Here is an 11,691-nt window from a genome sequence, read left to right as displayed (position 1 = left end):
GAGGGTGGCTGGGCAGGGTGCTGGGAGCCGCTCACCCCTCTGGAGGGACGGTGGGATGGGTGGGTTGGGCACCCAAATCACTTTGGGGCCACTTCTTTTATTGTTACCTGGCTATGAGGGTCAGAGAACTGCCCTGCTTTGCTCACAGCTCTCTGGTTTCTCGCTTTTTAGGACCAATAGGAAAACCCATATCAGAGTGAACCACGTCCTGCTGGAAAGGCGAGGGCAGCAGCAGGGGTGAAGGTGAGCTGAGCACTCAGCAGACGACCACAGAAAGTGGTTTCTCCTGCCCGCTCCCCACATCCCTAACTACCTTTAGAGCCACATGCAATCCAGCTAAAGCCAAGAAGGTGCATGCTTGTTCCGTGCTGTTCCTATGGGCCCTGCTGCCACGTGCCCTGGGGCTTTGGGACACCATGATCTTCCTCCTCTCCGCCATGTCCCTATACCCATCTCTATTTCCAGCTGCCAGGAGCCAGCCCTTCATTCCCAGAATGCAGCCCTTTGCTCCCACACCTCACAGGACTCAAACTGGGATGCCTCCTGTTGTTTGCATTCCCAGACTGTTGTACCGCCTGGGCTGAGACCTTTTTCAAACCCCATGCACCTCCTGCACCACACCATGAGAGGGAAGGAGCAGGGCTGGCTACAAGCACATGCTTTATTACTCTGCAACAGAGTGAGCCTCGCTTTGTGCTCAGCCCCATGCTGGCACTGCTGGAGCAAAGCGATCCCCACAGCTCTACCCCTGGGCCACAGTTTGGTCGATCCAGCTTCGGAAGTGGCTGACGCGGGTGTAGACAGCGGGTATGCGGATGTTGCAGTTTGTGCTTCCCCAGGAGACGATGCCAATCAGGGTCCAGACGTTCCCATTCTTGTACACGAGGGGACCCCCGGAGTCGCCCTGCGGGGACGAGAGCTGCAGTTTAGGGATGCCCCCATCCCTACCTTGCTCCAAGTGGGTCCCTGCTACCCTGGTCCCTCAGCTGCTTGAGCTCACGGTCCCCAAATGCAATGCCCCACGCATTGCAGGCATTTGGTCTGTGGGGAACTCAACTCCTTACCTGGCAAGAAGAGGCTCCAGCCCCCCCGGCGCACAGCATGGAGCTGGTGATGCGGTTGCCCCAGTACTGCTGGCACTGGCTCTGTGAGATCAGGGGCAGGGAGACCTGCTGCAGGCGCGTTGCCGGAGCGTTGGCTTTGGTGGGGGGTAAAAAAGCAGTGTTACTCAACCATACGCCTCCCCACGTGCATGTCAATGGCTGCAGCCATGCGCTGTCACCCCCCAGTGCAATGAGAGCCCTCCCAGAGCCATGGGGTACCTACAGGTGGTGCTGGTACCTACAGATAGTGCTGGTCCGTCCCCAGCCGGTGGTGACACACTCCGTGGAGGTGGACAGAGCCAGGTTGGCAGGAGCCAGGCAGACGGGGGACACGCGGGAGTTCAGCTGGGCGGGCGAGGAGAGCTTGAGCAGCGTGATGTCGTTGTTGAGGGTGTTGGAGTTCCAGTTGGGGTGTGTGATTACCTGCCGAGGGCACAAGAACTTCGTCCCGGCCATAGGGCAGAGCTCAGTGCCCTCCCGGCGCCGCAGCCACCCCACTCACCTTCGACACGGTCTTCACCTGGACGGACTCAGTCTGGGAGGCGAGGTTGTATTCCCCAAGGACAACGACGTGGGAATATGGGCTGCAAGAGAGAAGGGCTGGAGGTCCTGCGGCACCATCGGGAGGGAATGGGGGGCTGCTTGGTGCCCTTAGGGCTGTGCTTTGGGGCTGCACCCAGTGTGCCTTGACCCCATGCCCATCCAGTGTCCCCAGTGCAATGTGGGGTGCAGAGAGCATTGGCTCCTCACCTGAACTCACAGTGGGCAGCTGTGACCACCCAGTTCTCGTTGATCAGAGAACCTCCACAGAAATGGGATCCCGAGCGGCTCTGTGAGGAGAGGGAGAGGAGGTGCTGGGGGTGGGCAGGGGGAACCAACACCACAGCCCGTGCATGGGATGGGGATGGGGACATACCTGCAGGGACACCTGCCAGGGCCAGGAGCCGGACACTGCGTTCTGCCCATTGATGATCCTCTCGTTGTACTGCACCGAGGGGGTGATCATGGGCACCCCGCAGCCTGTGGGGGGCACAGGAGGGGCTCAGGGCTCGTGCCCTGCAGGCTGCTCACACTCCTGCTCTGTGCTGCCGGCCTCCTGCACCCCAGCACCGTGGGACATGGAGCAGAGGGACACGGGCACCTGCTGGGCATTGGGCTTACCTGAAACGGTGCTGGCCAGGGCCAGGCAGGTGACTGCCCACAGGAACGCCATCCTGAGAATACATGGCCGAGCCCCAGAGCTGCTGGCTTTATAGCAGCTGGGAGCTGTGTGGCTCGTGGCCAGGCAGAGCAAGGTCTTGTCCTGTCCCAGCTGTGGGCAGTGGTGCCATGCCAAGCCCAGCACCCATCCTGCCCTGAGTGGTGATAGCGGCTGCAGGACTGTGCTGCAGAAAGCACCTGCAGTGCTTGGGCTGCTGCTGAAAGGAGTTGTGTGGGTCCTCTGCCATGGCTTCCATAGCTGAGCTCAGGTGGGATGCAGGCAGGGCTGGGGTGGGTGTCAGTGCCTGGGCTGTGGGAGAGCCATTCTTCCCCCACGCAGTGGTGATACGGTGGCCTGACAAGGCATGTGTCCCACCTGGATGTTCCCAGAGCCCAGGGCCACCCTGATCACACCCCTGTGCAGGTGAGCACATCCCAGGGCCAGGTGGGACAGGCAGAACACTTCCCAGGCAGTCAGGAGCCATGGAGAGCAGGCAGTGAGCTCCAGTGGACCTCACCACCTCTGAGCCCCCTGCAGGTGCCCGATCCCTCTGCCCCCCAGGGCTGTGTGCTAGGGAGTAGCTTGGTTCCCCCCAATCCCCCATCACAATCCTGGGCTCACTTGAGTGCCAGGAGCCATAATGCTGAGCATAGCGATGTGTTCCCTGCTCTGTGCCTCCCCCATGCCCTGCTCCCCTGAGGCACATAGCCTGGACGCTGGTAAGTGATTGCACAGCTCAGGTCTTTATTTTTGGCATTGGTGCCATACAACGACAGCAGGATCAGGCCTATCATATGGCAGAAAGAGTGGCAGTGCATAGAATTCAGCCCTCTCACTACCCAAGGTGCCTGCAGGGCTGGCACATGTGTACAGGCCAAGCAGGAGGAGGTGGCAAAAGAGCACGGCTCCAAGGAAGCAGAGCACAGAGACATGCTCTGCTCCTCACCTTCCCCTGGCAAGTGGGGAGAAGAGGACCGAGAGATGGAGAGCTGCAGAGGATGATTGTGCCCTGGGAGGTGCTGCCCATCATGGAGGAAGCTGGGACTCCATTCACATTCTCCCAGGTACTGAAGTCTTGGACTTTGATGCTGTTGTGAATGTTGACAGGGCAGCTCGGGCCAGGAGGCAGATCACTACAACTCAGAGCTCTTCCTTCATGCCAGCAGGGAGAGGGTTGGTGACACTACTCAGGGTGGCAAGAGCTCCGTGTGCTCCTTCTCCCCTCTGGCCATTAGCCACAGTGAGCTGGCTGGGATCCATGCAGGACCCAATCTGGTTCTGTCAGACCATGTAAGCCTGAGTCTAGCAGTGCTCCAGTTTTGGAGCTGCGGTGAGTAAAGAACCGATGCATGGGCCACTCTGGCTGCATGGATGTACTGGGAATTGCTGCAGCCCCACAGAGACTTGGCCTCACCCCAGCTGTAGTCCCCCATCCTTTGCTCTGTTGCTCCTCTTTCTCCCCCAGGCAGTAAGCCACACCTAAGCAGCCTTGATTTTCTCCTGACCCAGGTCTGCTTGGAGGGGTAACAGCTCAGCATGGCAAGCTCAGAGCAGGATGGCATGTATCCAGGCTGTCCCAACACAGGGCAAGGTGTAGGGATGCTGTGCATCATCTCCATTCTCCCCATGCACAGCTTTGGAGCCGTCCCATTCGGTCCATACGTCGGTGGGGCAGTGGGAAGCAGGGCTGTTGCAGGCAGTGGGTGGCTCAGGCACACTTGGCCTTGCGCAGGCAGAAGGGCAGCTCAGGTGCAGGGACCAGGATGGTGCTGAAGATGGGCCGGTAGCCCTCGGGCAGGGGCTGGGGGTTCTGTGCCATCATTTCCAGCACCACGTGTCGCACGTCCTTGGAGACGTCACCCCGGAGCTCCAGCAAGGTGGAGATGTGCTCGTCACTGGGCACAGAGCAGGAGGTGAGATGGGAGCAGCTGGATCACAGCACCATCCACTGCAGCCCTGCTCGTGTCCCCCAAACCTGGAGCAGCTGAGCTGATGCTGGGGAGAGCTGGAACTCTAAACCAGCTGATTTCTTTAATTGGCTTGAAAGTAACCCCATAAAACAAGTTTTCATCTTGGCATTTCATGGGTTTGGGTCAATTCTGACATTTCCAACTTGGTGATTGGTGATTTCTCACCCTTTGGATGACTAAATATGGACGGGTGAGCAGCACAGAACTGCTTTTCCCTTTACATCTTTGTCATTGGGTTCCTGCGGGAATCCCTCTTATCTGGGCCATGGCAAAAGGGAGCCTCACAAAGAAGGGAGCCCAGGTTTCTGCATGCTCTCCAGCCCAAGCCCAGCTCCCCATAGCAGCTGTGCCCAGTCACAGGTGAGCAGAGCTGGGCTTCCTACCTGACATCGGGGTACTTGGTGATGAAGCCCAGCACCTCCAGGCTGAGCAGCGCTGGGTCTTTGAGGCCGATCAGCTCCCGCAGAGCAAACACGGCCTCCAGGCTCTGCTGCCTCCTGTCCAGGCCCTGAGAAGGGGAGTGTGACGTGGGTGAACTCACAGCCAGTTCCTCCCATCTTGGCCTCACAAGTGTAACAGCTGTTCATGGGCTGATGCAATTCTCTATCACAGCACCTTGCACTCATCTCGATATGGGGCTTGTGCAACACCCCTCTATCACAGCCCAGCCCCAGCTCCCCACCACATTCAGACATCCCTCACCAGGCTGCAGAAGAGCTCCCGGAGCTGCGTGGCATCCTGCAGCAGGCGCTCACAGAACTGGCCCCGTTCCTCCTTGCTCTTGCACACCATCTTCTTCTGCATCAGTGCCCGCAGGTACTGGCTCGCCACTAGGAGCTCGCTCTCCATCAGCAGGAGCTGAGCAGCAGGGCAGAAGAAAGCTGTTATCTATGGGGGGATATTGCCCCCCAGCAGAGCACTATTCCCCTCCCAACACCTTCTGGGCTGTGTCCTGAGCCCTTGCATCACAACCAACTGCACAACACCCTCATGCTGCAGACCAGGGGACATACGGTACAGTAACTGTACCGTGAAGGCAGGTTTCCTGACGTGGGAGAAGTCCTTTGTGTATCTGTCGATCACTTCACACATGCTGTTGACCAGCTGGGAGCCAGAGAGCCACTTGCGGGATGGCAGCTGCATGTAGAGGGGCTGAAACAAGCACAGGAGGAGCATAAGGTGCCCTGCGCTGCATTGCTCGTGTAGCAGCTCCCAGCTGAAGAGAGGCACAGCATCCCATAGCACTGGCCTATTGCCCACCCAAGACTATTGCTAACAGAAGGCCCTGCCTGGCAAAAGCCAACATAAAACAGTGATCTCCATCAGGAAATGGATGGAAAACACAGGGTCTGCCATGCTCGGGTCCTTCTGATGCCCACAGGTCAGTGTTTTGGGGCTTCACCTGGACCACAGAGCTTCAGTAGCACTGCTGGGCACTGCAGCACAGTGCAAACACAGCTCTTCACCTGCTTGCTTTGGGCCTGCCCTGATACAGTTTTAATCTATGCTCCTTTTCCTGCGTAGACATAACATGTTTTTGGCCGGGGGCTTTGACCTCTTCCTCCCCTGCTGTCCCTGTAGGCAGCACCTTCCTGCCTTAAGGCACAGTCTCTCTGCTGTGTGTCAGTCTCCAGCTGCCTGTGAGTGCTTCACCCTTCAGCAGCTCCTTTGTTTCCATGGCATTCACCTTCCAGCCCTAAATAGCAATGCTATTTGCTTTTCCACATTTGCTCCAGGCTCCAGGAAAAGCTAAATTTGACTCTGATGGCAGGAAACAGACTCGGGTAGTCACACATGGCCTTGTATCCTGTGCACAGATATGCTCCCTCCTTGGTTTTGTGCCATGAAAGAGCCACAAAGAAGGAGTGCAAGGGAGCCCGGTTGGGCTGTGGCTCCCCAGCCCTGTCAGTTGGTGGGTTTGGGGCCATATGCCATGGAGATACTGGGTGGTGCTGGCAGGCTGCTGGTCGATTATCGAGGTCTGGGAGATGTGTTTGAGGGATGATAGCTGGCTGAATGCTGCTCGCTAACAAGGAGCAAGTGGCCCATAAGCCAGGCAGGAATAGACAGGGTAGCAATAGTGCTGTTCTTGCTGGGGAAGGGTCTTTGTATCCCCAGCAGCCTTGGGGATAACCCTAATCCTAAACATACCTGTAGGTCAAGGAGCAGCTCCTCCAGCAGCAGCTGGCAGGCTTTCTTCTGCATCTTATCCAGAGCAGCCTGAAGAGACGCAGGGACTTCTCTGCAGGCAGCACTGGGATGCAGAGAGGGGATAGAGGAGCTAGAAGAGAGAGAATAGAGGGGACAGTTAGCCCAGGAAGTGCAGGAGGATGGAGGACTCGTGGCTGCCTTGTGGCCGTGGGGTCGCTCTGAGAGGCAGCCACTAAGAGTGTGTTACCTGAGAGCCAGGTTGTTGTTGAGCATGGCCAGCAGGTAGGGGACGTAGTGCTTGGGTACGGTCCGATCCTTCTGGTGCTCCTTCCCACACTGCACGAGGACTTCCCTCAGGCTGCAACACAGCCAGTGATCCGTGATAGGCAGGCAGAGCTCCTGCCATAAATACCCTGAGCTGGGATGCTGCTGTAGCACCTGGGGGCATGTGGACCTCCCATAGCCCTCCCAGCTCACTGCTGCCAAGCTGGCAGTGTCCTGTTCTTGGGCAGCATAGGGCAGTAGGACCCACTCTGGAGCCCTCAGGGGCTCAGCACCACCATAGAGGTGCTTGGGGCAACAAGCTCTGGGACCTGGTGGTCTTCTGGAGCTGGGACACAGCCCCATGGGTAGAAAGGCTGTGCTGTGGGGACCCAGGGTCTGCAAGGATTGGGCAGGGGTGGCAGGGGCTCCACTGACCGTCCCAGAAATGCCTCGAGCTCCTCCAGGGCCATGTTGTAGACCTTCTGCTGCAGAGAGTCTGTGATCAAGGAGGCTACCTGGATATTCTCACTCAGCATCTGTGCAAGGAGAGGAGAGCGGAGGTGAGTCAGAGGCCATGGCCCCTTTTGGGGTGCTCTCAGCACTGCAGGGAGCAATGCACGCAAGGGAAGAGGAGAACCCAACCACGTCTTGGAACCATAATGAGCACAGCATGGAGCTGGACAAGCTACCAAAGCAGCAGGGGCAAAAGAGCCCACAAGGCTGCAGGGCACCCACCTGCATGACAATGACGGGCAGGGCAGACTGGAAGAAGCCCTGATGGTCCATCTCAGGTTCCTCTTCTCTGAACCACTCCTTAAACTCCACCTCCAGGGTCCTCTGCATCCACTCAAGCACGCTCGCCTGCGGGATGGACACCCACCACAGCCAGCCCCAAAGTCAGCTACCAACACCCCCCAGACCCAACACACAGTCCAGCACTGAGCCCTGAGCCCCATGCCATGGGCTCCTGCCACTGTCAGAGCAGATGCCTGCATGGTAGCCATGGCTTGGACCCTACGCCCATCATGCTGTCCTGCTTGCTCACCTTGACTTTCTCCACGTATTTCCTCTCTGTCTGATCCACAAGCTCAGGGGAGATCAGGGGGCCCAGAGAAGAAACATCCACTTCTGGGATGAGGTCAGGGTGGCCCATCACCTCGGGGCTGGAGGGCAGAGGTGGGTCAGGGCTGTGTTTGCCTGCAATTCCTACATCTGCCCTCCCCACGGTCACCTTCAGCAAACAGAGGCTGCGTGTTGGTGACAGACTGGTTCCCTGCCCATGAGGCAGGTGCTGACCTGGGGTACATGCGAAGCACCCACTCGAGGAGGAGGAAGAGTGACTGTTTGTCCAGGTCCTCTCGGAGGATGTCCTGGAGGTGGCTACCGAGGGCCCGGTGGTACGTGGCAGTGCAGACACTGAGGATGTTGTAGTGTGCTGGGACACACTGGACCATCAGGTCCTTCACCACTCGCAGCTCAGACACGATGGCCTTCTGCAGTGCAGCGAGGTGCTTGGCCAGCCCCGGGCCTTCAGCATCCATCCGGACGGCATTAAAGTGAGCTGCTGTGATGGTCTCCTGAAGGACATGGTAAAACTTCTGCCTCCAGCCCTTTGGGCGGCCAGGGGGCAGGAAAGTGGCATCCAAGAGGAGGGTGTCATCTATTTTCTCCTCCCGTTCAATGATCCTGATGGCGGTGACAAATAGAACCGGGTCCTCCCGGACCAGCTTGAGGCTGCTGCCCACGATGCCCCACAGCTGCTTGGCCAGGCTCTCATTGAGCTCCTGCAGACCACTGAAGTAAGACAGCACCGTTGCCTGGGCACTGGAGAGCCCACGAAGGTGCAGCTGGGAAAGGATGTCATCTCGGAGGTGTTCCATCATCATGAGCTCTGCGTGGGCCTCCAGGAGCTGCTGCCCATGGAGCAGCTGCAGGGTATGGGAAAAGACCTCGTGGACTGTGAGAGAGGGAGGAGAGATGCTGGGATTGAGAACAGGGTGTAAAGGGGGTGTGGGCACAGGTTAGCAAGGAGATCACAAGGGGAAGGTGCCCCTGGGAGGACAGTGCTGTTAGGGAGGGGCATCTCCATCCACAGACTTCCCAAACCCAAATGGCAAAGCCTGCACAGCCTGCTCCGACTTTACCACCAGCCCCGTTGGACTGGAATAACTCCAAATGAACTTTCAGCCTAACTCCATATGGATCAGGCCAGTGCCCTACCTGAGAAGAGCTGGGGCAGCACCTGGACCACCGAGGCCAACTGCACGTGCTCTGCCATCAGTGCCCGCATCTGCTGGAGGTCCTGGAAGCGATCTGCGCAGTCCAGCAGGGCCCACCTGGCTGCCCCCATGTCCTGGCACACGCTCTGCACCTCCTGCACCGCCAACCGCAGCTGCTCCAGCCCAGTGCTCACTCCCTCCAGGTAAGACTGCACAGTTGACTGGGGAGCAGAAGAGGACAGAGGGGCAGCAGAGAAGCTCTTGAAGGTTTGCACTGTTTGCCCTGTCAGGGCACTCTTGCATGCCCTCTCCCAGCCCCAGAAGCTCAGACCTGCCTCTGTCACCACGCTGTCCCCACTCACCATGACCCCAAGTATACACGGCATCTAGAGGAATGGCCCATTTCAGCCCTTCTGAATGCACTGCATCACACTTTACCGTGACTGTTTGCAGGCTTTGGGGTGTCCAATGGCTACTATGTGTGAGGTGAGAGAAGGGCACCCCTTTGGGGTTACCAAGGCAGCAGGGTGAGCAGTAACCAGGCGTCTCCTTTCACTTTTAAAGCCATTTCCAAAATCAGAATAGTAAGACTGCTCAGGTGGATTGTTAGAAAGGGTTCACAGTGTCACCCTGACCAAGGAGCTGTGTGCATCCCCTATCTGTGTGTGCAGAAATATTGCTTCTCCTGTGTGGGTCCTGCAGGCAGGGATGGGGCTGCCTCCTCCCAGCCATAGGGGAGGGGATGGGGCCACAATGGGGAGCAGTGTCCCACACATAGGATGTATTGAATGCCCTTAGTGTGTTGTAGGACAGATAGAGGCAGGGGAGGCTCATTTTGAGTAGGGGTGGTCACCAAATCCTAAAGGACTAAACCTAAACAGCTGCATTTCTCCCACCAAGTGCCAGCCGAAGGACGAGATCTTTCCCAGAAGTGGAAAAAGTGACGATTGCACACAGAAGAACCTGCCTGGGATCCGTGCTGGGGAGGTGAGAAGCTGTGGGCACCCATTGGGTGGGAGATGACAAACACCCACCTTCAGCCGGGACTGGATGGAGCTGTTCCTCTGCGTCTCCCTGTTTCGGTAGTGCCCGAGCCCCTCCAGTTTCTCAGGTCGGTAGAACACCCCTGAAGCCCATTTCAGAGCAGCTCCTCTCGCTAACTTCTCAGCCTTTTCCACCTCTGGCCACTCCTCATCTAGGGAAGAAGCCAGGGGTTAATGAGCAAAACGAAGCCTCTCCTTAAGGGGCAGGAAAGGCCCCTGAGGCCAGAAACCATTGGGAGCGGATGTTCAAGCACACCCAGATGTGGGAAACTGGACAGCAGGGCAGCAAGGAGACATCCTGGGAGGGCTCCCTGACACCCCATTACCACGGATGGGGCCATGCAGTGAACAGGCTGCCCCGAGGAGCTGTTATCCAACCCACCAGCTCAGGGTGCCAACCTGAGGTGACCCAGCATGACAAGGACACGTTGCCCATGGGGGTCTCGTGCCACCTGGGAAGGCAGCGAGTCAGAAGGTGGCACAAAGAGCTGCTGGTCCGTGTGCCACTCCTGGAGGCTCTGCCTGAGGGAGCCACGCTGGTACAAGCACACCCAGGCTGCCGGCCTCGTTGGTGTCCCAATGGGCTGCATGGGGCTGTCTTCAGAGTCCAAATAGAAGTGTCCAAAGCCAAGCCAAGGGCTGACGGCTGAGACACAGCACATCTCCAGGGCTCATTGTTTCCCCCCTTCCGAGAACTGGGGCTCCCTGCACCCCCCCGGGAGATGCCACCTTGCCCCCACCTGAGCTCCCCCACAAGGACACCGCTCGGGCTCGGGGCTCCCAAAGAAGAGCAGCGCATCCCTGGAAGGCGGGGAGCTCAGAGGGAAGGGCTGCAGCGAGGGGAGACGGTGGCAAAGCAGGAGATGGGGGAGCGTGAGCAGCACGGAGCGGCAGCCCTCCTCCCCTGCCCGGCACCGCGGGGGCTGCAGCATCGTCCCCGTTACCTGTAGGGCTCGCGCAGCGCTCGTCCTTCGCCGACATGCCCATGGTCTCAACGCCGCTGTGCACATACGAGCGGGGCTGGGCCGAACGGAGGAAGCCGACGGTCGTTTCCTCCGGCACACGGCGATCCTCAGGGGCTCATTGTGTTCCCGAGGACGCGCTCAGGATGTCGGGGCCGGAGGGGGAGCAGGGGAAGGAGGAAGGACATAAAGAGCGGCCACACGGTGCGGGGCTCCCTATGGGGCAGGGTGACCATGGGTGCCCCCTATGGCTGTTGGGTGCCCCCCATGGTTGTTGGGTGCCCCCCATGGCCGCTGGGTGCCCCCCATGGCTGTTGGGTGCCCCCTATAGCCGCTGGGTGCCCCCCATGGCCGCTGGGTGCCCCGGGGCTCTGCTACGTGCAGGATCTGAGCTGCCCTGTCGCTTTGTCTGAGCTGTGGGCACCCCGTTGGATGCCCAGCGGGGGTTCGGTGCGTTCATTCATTACGGGAAGGGGGCGGTGATGGCTCGCAATGCTCGGGGACACGGGTTGGCCATGAATGCTTTGGTTAACGGGGAATGGGACATCCCGGGGCCACCGGGTAACCTCCATAGGGTTACGGTGAGGCAATAGGGCATTGCCCGTCCAGAGCAGCGGTGGGCTCAGGCTCGGGCTCAGGCTCAGGCTCAGGCTCGGGCTCAGGCTCAGCCCCGCAGCCCTGTGAGCAGCCCACCATGGGGCTGGGACCCCCGGCCCCGACCCCCGCCCGTCCTCGCCCCCCCACGTGGTTTCCACGCCCGCCCCACAACGGAAGCTCC

The 11,691-nt window shown here is 59.1% G+C and overlaps 2 protein-coding genes across 2 annotated transcripts; both read right to left on the bottom strand.

The window, feature by feature from the left end:
• Positions 1-662: 662 nt before the first annotated feature.
• Positions 663-2,316, bottom strand: CTRL (chymotrypsin like). Its single transcript, XM_015873790.3, has 7 exons — positions 2,265-2,316; positions 2,020-2,123; positions 1,854-1,933; positions 1,606-1,687; positions 1,346-1,526; positions 1,065-1,198; positions 663-904 (listed from the first exon to the last, which is right to left on the bottom strand). Exons 1-7 carry the CDS (start codon positions 2,314-2,316, stop codon positions 743-745), a joined length of 795 nt encoding a protein of 264 aa, XP_015729276.1. The 3' UTR covers positions 663-742.
• Positions 2,317-3,028: 712 nt separating this feature from the next.
• On the bottom strand, positions 3,029-11,630 carry EXOC3L1 (exocyst complex component 3 like 1). Its single transcript, XM_015873665.3, has 13 exons — positions 10,896-11,630; positions 9,943-10,103; positions 8,910-9,129; positions 7,986-8,646; positions 7,735-7,852; positions 7,425-7,550; positions 7,125-7,225; positions 6,673-6,783; positions 6,426-6,555; positions 5,304-5,426; positions 4,977-5,132; positions 4,658-4,782; positions 3,029-4,199 (listed from the first exon to the last, which is right to left on the bottom strand). Exons 1-13 carry the CDS (start codon positions 10,936-10,938, stop codon positions 4,013-4,015), a joined length of 2,262 nt encoding a protein of 753 aa, XP_015729151.2. The 5' UTR covers positions 10,939-11,630; the 3' UTR covers positions 3,029-4,012.
• Positions 11,631-11,691: the final 61 nt, after the last annotated feature.

Source organism: Coturnix japonica, chromosome 6, assembly GCF_054131305.1.
Source record: "Coturnix japonica strain WE chromosome 6, WE-NBRP24, whole genome shotgun sequence".
Lineage (NCBI taxonomy): Eukaryota > Metazoa > Chordata > Aves > Galliformes > Phasianidae > Coturnix > Coturnix japonica.
Note: the sequence above shows the minus strand (reverse complement) of the source record. Positions and strands in the feature narration are given on the sequence as shown.

Coding starts and splice junctions, on each gene's coding strand:
- CTRL (XM_015873790.3), bottom strand. CDS start 2,316: ATGGCGTTCCTGTGGGCAGTCACCTGCCTGGCCCTGGCCAGCACCGTT. Junction 2,124..2,264: donor CCTGGCCAGCACCGTTTCAG/GTAAGCCCAATG, acceptor TGCCCCCCACAG/GCTGCGGGGTGCCCATGATC. Junction 1,688..1,853: donor GCTGCCCACTGTGAGTTCAG/GTGAGGAGCCAA, acceptor TCTCTCTTGCAG/CCCATATTCCCACGTCGTTG.
- EXOC3L1 (XM_015873665.3), bottom strand. CDS start 10,938: ATGGGCATGTCGGCGAAGGACGAGCGCTGCGCGAGCCCTACAG. Junction 7,226..7,424: donor TGCCCGTCATTGTCATGCAG/GTGGGTGCCCTG, acceptor CTCCTTGCACAG/ATGCTGAGTGAGAATATCCA. Junction 5,427..6,425: donor AGCTGCTCCTTGACCTACAG/GTATGTTTAGGA, acceptor TGCTTGTTTCAG/CCCCTCTACATGCAGCTGCC.